The sequence below is a fragment of the Trifolium pratense genome, linkage group LG1 (genome assembly GCF_020283565.1).
Source record: "Trifolium pratense cultivar HEN17-A07 linkage group LG1, ARS_RC_1.1, whole genome shotgun sequence".
Classification (NCBI taxonomy): domain Eukaryota; kingdom Viridiplantae; phylum Streptophyta; class Magnoliopsida; order Fabales; family Fabaceae; genus Trifolium; species Trifolium pratense.
The window spans coordinates 24,992,304-25,000,534 of record NC_060059.1 but is presented as its reverse complement, the minus strand read 5'-3'; the positions used below and the strand labels follow the sequence as shown (position 1 = coordinate 25,000,534).

Below are 8,231 nucleotides of genomic sequence, written 5' to 3'. Positions count from 1 at the left end.
AATCAAGAACAGAGAAAGATTGTTCAAAGATTGAACAACAAAGAAGAAAATGAGCAGCGGAAAATGAAGGAGATAGATGGATCGAAGAAAAAGAATGAAGGAATCAGCAATGGCACCTCATAATAAGAGGCTCTGATACCATGTGAAAGGATAGCTGAAACTCCATTGAAGTGCTTGAGCTTATGTGAAAATGGAGTGAATCAAAGAGAAGAGCTCAATGTGAGCCTAAGAGAAATTGCAGAGAATAGGCTCAAGTCAAGCCTATGAACAGAAAAGTTTTATTTCACAATTGCTAACTCATACAATGCATACACAATGGTTTATATACAATGTTGAGAGTAGAAACTAACCAACTAACTATCTTATTACAAAACAGTTATTAGCTATAACAAACAAAACTAATGGAGTGAAATCAGTTAGCTTGTGTAACAACTAACTGATTTCTCTATGTATTGTTCTTATCTTTCACACCATTATTGATGCTTGTCATAGTGGAACAACTCTTGATCTCATGCATGTTTATAAAAAAGAGGTACATTTATATTCAATGTTTTTTTATAAGCAAATGTTAGTGGTTAATTTGTTAGGGAGAACGGGAATTTCGTTAGCAGCAGGATAATCCTGTACCTTCATAATACTCCTTCAGCGTCCCAATCCATACCACGGGACTATACCTGTTGGAACAAATGTTGGAGCAATAGACATAAACCACACACACACTTTGTGAAAGAAAATGATTTAAAGAGATGAAGGAGAAGAGAGAATTCCTTTATTGAATATGAAAACGAAAGTTACAAGTTGTGAGTTATTGTGTGTTACAATCTGTATTTATAGACTATACAGTGTAACTAATCTAACTAACTAAGTGTAACTGAAATACAGCTGTACATAACTAACTATGCCAGCTGTAACTAGCTAAACAGAAACAAAACTGTAACTAACAGAAAACAGAGCTTCAGAGCCTATATCTTCAGAGGCTCTACCTCTTCAGAGGTTGTACTGCCTCAGAGGCTATAATGCTTCAGAAGCTGAACTACTTCAGAAGCTGAGATGCTTCAGAGGCTGAGATGCTTCAGAACCTCTGAGAGTCAATATAGTTTGAATAGGTTTGACAATTACAAACAACATGCTCCCTTAATTTCAAACCTATACATCAATTCCTAAGATTAAAAACACCAAGAGAACTTCTTAGGCTCAAAAATCTGTCAGTCTTCAGACTCTTAGTCATAGCATCTGCTATCTGAGAACCAGTTGCACAGTGTATCACTTCCAAGCTTCCTTGATTGACTTGCTCCCTTAGAAAGTGAAACCTTGTCTCGATGTGCTTGCTTCTTCCATGTAGAACTGGATTTTTAGCTAAGTTTATGGCAGACTTGTTGTCAATCTGCAACTTGATTGGTCTTTCAACATCCACCTTTAGCTCCTTCAATACTGATTCAATCCATAATGCTTGACAAGCAGCATATGAACCAGCAATGTACTCTGCTTCACATGATGAGAGGGCAACTACTGGTTGCTTCCTTGAACACCAAGAAATTGAAGCATTCATGAACTTGAAGAAATAACCCGTGGTACTCCTTCTATCAATTTTGTCACCACACCAATCAGCATCTGAATAGCAAACGATCTCTGGCTTTGCATTCCTTGCTGATATTGGAAAGAGAATTCCAAACTCAAGTGTGCCTGCTATGTATCTCAGCACTCTTCTGGCTGCATTCATATGTGACTTTCTAGGCTCTTCCATGAACCTACTTACCAATCCTACAACAAAACATATATCTGGCCTGCTATTGCACAGATATCTCAAGCATCCAACAATTTGCTTAAACATTGTAGGATCTACTGCTTCTTCATTTTGATTCTTCTCTAACTTGAGATTAGCTTCCATTGGAGTTATAGCATGTGTGCAATCAGTCATCTTAAACCTCTTCAATATCTCTCCAGCATACTTCTTTTGATGTAGCATCAACCCTCTTGTAGTTCTCAGAAATTCAATTCCTAAGAAATAAGAAACTGAACCCAAATCTGTCATTTCAAATTCAGTCATCATACCAGTTTTGAATTCATTGATCTTCACTGTATCACTTCCAGTTATCAAAAGATCATCAACATACAAGCATATCAAAATGATGCTAGACATTGATTTTTGCACATACACTCCATATTCTGATTTGCACTTGATGAAACCCAGTTTCACAAGAAATCCATCAATTCTTTTGTTCCAAGCTCTTGGAGCTTGTTTCAATCCATACAATGCCTTCTTTAACCTGTATACCATATCCTCCTTGTCTTTAATCACAAAGCCAGGTGGTTGAGTCACAAAAACTAGTTCCTCAAGTGGTCCATTTAAAAATGCTGACTTTACATCCATATGGTACATAGGCCAATCTCTTGCATTTGCAATAGCTATAACCAGCCTCACTGTTTCAATTCTAGCCACAGGTGAATAAACTTCAGAGTAATCTAACCCTGCCTTCTGTAAGAAGCCTCTTGCCACCAATCTTGCTTTGTACTTTGCTATTGAACCATCTGGATTGAGCTTTACTTTGAAAACTCATTTCACTTCTATTGCCTTCTTTTCTCTTGGAAGTTTCACTAACTCCCAGGTCTGATTTCTTTCAATAGCATTTAGTTCTTCTTCCATGGCTTTCTTCCACTTTCTGTCATTTAAGGCTTCAAGATAATTGATTGGCTCAGCACCAGCCAATAATGCAAAATGCACTAATTCACCATCTTCATTGACTTCATTGTCATTTGCAAGCTCACAATCTTGCAATCTAGCTGGAGCTCTTATTGTTCTTGTTGATCTGGCTCTTGTACCTACAGTAGCCTCAGTGTTTGGTGATCCAATTTCTGGTGCTTCAGCACCTGCTTCAGCATCAGGGTCACTGTCACTGTCTTCATCTTCAGTTAAGCTCATCACTGGCTTGCTTGAGCTGCTGCCAGATATCCAATCCCAGGATTTTCCTTCATCAACTATGACATCTCTACTGAATGTCATCTTCTTTGATATAGGATCATACAATTTGTAAGCACCAGTTGCATGATAGCCAACTAAAATCATAGATTCACTTCTATCATCCAGCTTCTTTCTCTTGGCTTCTGGTACATGCTTGTAGCACAATGCACCAAAAACTCTAAAGTGACTTACACTTGGTTTCTTACCACACCAGACCTCCTCAGGGACCTTATCTTTGAGCTTTCTTGTTGGACATTTGTTCAACACATATACTGCAGTGTTAACTGCTTCACCCCAAAATGACTTAGGCAGATTTCTATGCTTCACCATACATCTAGCCATGTCAAGTATTGTTCGGTTCCTTCTCTCAGCCAAACCATTGTGCTGAGGTGTATAGGGAGCTGTGACTTCATGTTCAATGCCATTTTCAACACAAAATGACTCAAAACTCCTTGAAGTATACTCACCACCTCCATCAGTTCTGAGAATTTTAATTCTCTTGCTACTTTGATTTTCTACCAAAGCCTTAAACCTCTTGAACACATCAAATACTTCATCCTTTGACTGTATCAAGTAAATCCACATCTTCCTACTATACTCATCCACAAATGTTATGAAGTACCTGTTTCCACCAAGTGATTTCACATCAAAAGGTCCACACACATCTGAGTGTACAACTTCCAAAACATTTGCTGATCTCAGTGGCAAAGATTTTGTGAACACATTCCTGGCTTGCTTGCCTACCAAGCAACCATCACAAATCTTATCTGGCATCTGAATTCTAGGCAATCCTGCTACCATCTCCTTACTTGCTAATTGATTCAAGTATTTAAAGTTTAAATGACCAAACCTTAAATGCCATAACCAATTTTTCTTGTCTTCTGCTACTGCAGCCTTCATACATTCAACTTCAGTATTGTTGATCACAGTTTTGAATGTTCTATTCTTTGCTAATGGTGACCTTAATACTAACATGTTGACAGGATCATAGAGCTCAAATTTTTCATTCTTTATATTGACTGAGAATCCTTTTTCAATCAATTGACCAACACTAAGCAAGTTGCAATCCATACCTGGTACAAACAAGATGTCTTCAATTATGGCAGAACTACCATTCTTTCTCTTGATCACCATGTTCCCAGTTCCTTCTGCTTGTATGGATCTACCATCTGCAAGTTTCACTTTGCTTTTTCTTGTGTTGTCATATCTGACTAGCCAGTCCTTATGTCCTGTCATATGGTTTGAACACCTTGTGTCCAAGAACCATTCTCCATTTGCCATCTTTTCTTCAGAAACTGCAGCCATGAATGTAACTGCTCCATTATCTGTTTCTTCTTGTACAAGCTGAATCTGTTGCCTTTTCTTTCCCTTTCTTGTACCAGCAATCAGAAGCATAATGACCCCATTTTTCACAATTATAGCACTGAATATGACTCTTATCTTTTTTCTTTGTATTTGATGTTCCTCCTCCTTTCTTGAAGGATTCAGATTTTGCATCAAATTTACTGTGCTTTTGTGAAAAATTCTTTGACTTATCATGATTCTTGCCTTTATTACCACCATTCTTCTTGAATGTTTGTGCTTGCATAGCTTGTACTGTTTCTTGAGCATTCTTTCTTTCATTTATTACTAATTCATGTGCTTCTAAAGAACCAACAAGATCTTCCATTTGCATGGTTGGTACATTACCAGATTCTTGAATAGCAACTATAACATGATCATAGTTAGGGATTAATGTTCTCATTACCTTTTCTATGACCATTCTTTCAGTTATGGTTTCTCCACAATTCCTCATTGTATGAACCAAGCCTTGAACCTTCGAAACATAAGCTCCAATTGATTCATTCTTGTCCATCTGCAGCAATTCATACTGCCTCCTCAGAGATTGTAACTTGACATTCTTCACTTTTTCTCCACCTTCATAACATTTGACCAAGATATCCCATGCCTCCTTTGAAGATTCAGCATTTGAAATCTTGTCAAAATTCGCAGAATCTACTGCAGCTTGGATTGCATACATGGCTTTGCAATCTTTCTTCTTTAAATCTCTGTGACTGTTTCTCTGTTCCGCATTTGCATTTGCTGGCAAAATTGGCACCCCATTAGTCACAACATCAAGTGTGTCTTGAAATCCAAACAAAGATTTCATCTGTTTGCTCCATCTTTCCCAATTCTTGCCCTCAAGAGTTGGAAGATTGTTGGGTAATCCATTCCCAGACATAGTTGCTGAATGTTATGAGAACTCACCCAAGAACTTGGATCTTTATGCACTCTGCACCTCGAAACCAAAAGGCTCTAGATACCAATTTGTTGGAACAAATGTTGGAGCAATAGACATAAACCACACACACACTTTGTGAAAGAAAATGATTTAAAGAGATGAAGGAGAAGAGAGAATTCCTTTATTGAATATGAAAACGAAAGTTACAAGTTGTGAGTTATTGTATGTTACAATCTGTATTTATAGACTATACAGTGTAACTAATCTAACTAACTAAGTGTAACTGAAATACAGCTGTACATAACTAACTATGTCAGCTGTAACTAGCTAAACAGAAACAAAACTGTAACTAACAGAAAACAGAGCTTCAGAGCCTATATCTTCAGAGGCTCTACCTCTTCAGAGGCTGTACTGCCTCAGAGGCTATAATGCTTCAGAAGCTGAACTACTTCAGAAGCTGAGATGCTTCAGAGGCTGAGATGCTTCAGAACCTCTGAGAGTCAATATAGTTTGAATAGGTTTGACAATTACAAACAACAATACCTTCACTGACATATATTTAATGCTTGATTTTCTTCCATTTGATTTTGAATTTCCTGTAATCTGCTGTCAGTCAATTATCTAAACCGTTGAATAGAAATCAGACAGCTTACTTTGTGCAGGAAATTTGTTTCCTATTCGATTCCAAAATACACTCTAGTCCTTTGAAAGCCAACTAATTAACTAACCTCTTGTATGCATATATGCTTTCAGTGGAAATTGGAAATGGATGAATAACAATACCCTCAGCTTAGAACCTGGTACTAAATGTACAAATGGTGGACTAGCCATTTGTTTCAGTGCTTGTGAAGAAAGTCAGATGGCTGCTGATGCTGCAGTAAGAAGAATTTTGAATATATTTTTAATCTGTTCTTGCAATGCTGAAATGAAATAGACATATTTGTTCACTTCCTTCTTTTAATCTGCGCAGGTTTTTGGAGGAAAAGAGATGAATGGTGTTATGACCTATCTTTTAACAAAAATAATTAGAGAATATTCTGGAATTACATATGGCAGTTTGCTAGAAAAATTGCACGAGGATATTGGGAAGATTCAATAAAGCAAACACTTCAATGGGTTCTTTAAACGTATTTGTTACGGTAGAATTGACCAGGTAGGCTTGCATCATATTCTTTACATGCTGTTGCTTTTAAGGAGTATAATATGCATCATCTGTGATATAGGAAAGTAAACAAGCTACATATGTGATGTCTTTGAAGAAGAATCGATACCTTCGTTTTGTTTCTCCTTACTAAATATCAGTATTTTATAACCAACTAATCTAAAACTCAATATATAAATAATAATTGGTGACTCCTAATGTATGAAATTCATGAAGTGTTTGGAACATTGCATTACAGGACCCTCTTTTATCATCATCGGAGATATTTGACGTAAATATGCGCATATCATTTTGAGCATACACATTGGAACAATACAAAAGCCTAAATTGACATATGGCCACTTGCTCCATGTGATGCACTCTGCAACACATTGTACTAAAGCAGGAAAGTTTCAAGTTTGAACTAAAAAACCAAAAGCTTGCTAGGGACACTCAGAAGCACTTATCAGCCCACATACCATACCTTACATGACATTTATTGTAAATGCTTTTTGCAAGAGCTACAATTTGAAGCATGGACACTCCTCGTATTAGGCGTGTCCCGGTGTCGAACACCGACACTTATAATTACATTGAATTGTGTCCTTTTCCTAAATTGTTATCGGTGTCGACATGTCAGTGTCCGTGTCGTGCCCGGTGTCCGTGTTTGTGTCCGTGCTTCATAGGCTACAACTAACTGTTGTCTTTTGAGGAGTTTGATATCTTTTCAAAGTTATTTCGGTTCTTAGGTCCATCCTGTTGGAAGAAAAAGACTCAGTGTCCAGTTGGTGAGGTTTGGTGTTAAACAAACAAGGGAAGTACTGTATTGTAATTGTATTGTCTAAAAATTAGCTGTTCCTAAACATTGATGCAGATTAAGTCGTTTTGGACAATAAATTCTTCCTAAACACTAGCTTATTCCCATGATTTGTATATTTATGATTTATATATCGCTATCTGATTCACATTGTGGAGATTTATGCTCTATTCTTGTTTGTTCTCGGCTAAGATAGATCAAATGTTATATGAGCTTTGCAGAGAAACTATATACAAATGAATTTTTTAATGCATCACTTAAATGCTGTAACTTTGTTTGAGGTGATTTTTGACAACCGTGCTTCAATTCGATCCGAAGAGCAATCTAGATAAGATTCCTCTTGGGAATCTTCAAGTTGAAAAAACCCTTTTTAATCCTAAAGAAACCTATCCAACCGCTCTTTGCAATTCAGAAATCATGTATATATATGTTCCAGCAGAAATAAAAGAATATCAGCAATCGTGAAAATAAAAATTCATCAAGAATGAACATGTTCTTCTTTAACGTCACAAATTTGTTAATATGAGATCAAGAGCATATAATTTAAATTTGGAAAGAAAATTTTAGCATCAGAGGCTAAAATAAAACCTCATCCAATTAAAGGTGGGCGGGAGGTTAACCAAGAAGAAATGAAGAATATTATAAGACTACTACAGGTACATTTTCGGACCAAATTCCTCTCAATCTCATATCCTACCAATTAATTAGGAAATAATCAAATCAAATTGCAACAACATCAATTTCAAGTTGCGTACAAAGAATATAGTCAATGACTATATTAACAAATAAAGCATATAGTAAGTGATCAGAATAACGCATACAAAGAATATAGTAAATGACTATTAGTCATCTTAAAATAAAGCATATGGTTCTTCCCTTTCTATAAGGCAAGAGAGAATCAATAACAGGTTTCAGCATCTGGTTCTTCATGGTAAGTGATCAGAATTCATACATATGCAGTCTTATCTTTAGATGAATAGAAAGATTCTCCTTTCATTGTCTTGGATCTTCCAAACAGTCGCGATTTAAGCATGATTTAGGTTCAGCTCAGATTTATATTCACTATACCAGGTTAGCATTTAGGTACATGAAA

General features: G+C 36.5%; 1 protein-coding gene across 1 annotated transcript; it reads right to left on the bottom strand.

The window, feature by feature from the left end:
* Positions 1-4,280: 4,280 nt before the first annotated feature.
* LOC123890961 lies at positions 4,281-5,180 on the bottom strand. The gene has a single exon (XM_045940722.1). The coding sequence runs from the start codon at positions 5,178-5,180 to the stop codon at positions 4,281-4,283; it is 900 nt and encodes a 299-aa protein (XP_045796678.1).
* Between the last annotated feature and the right edge of the window lie 3,051 nt (positions 5,181-8,231).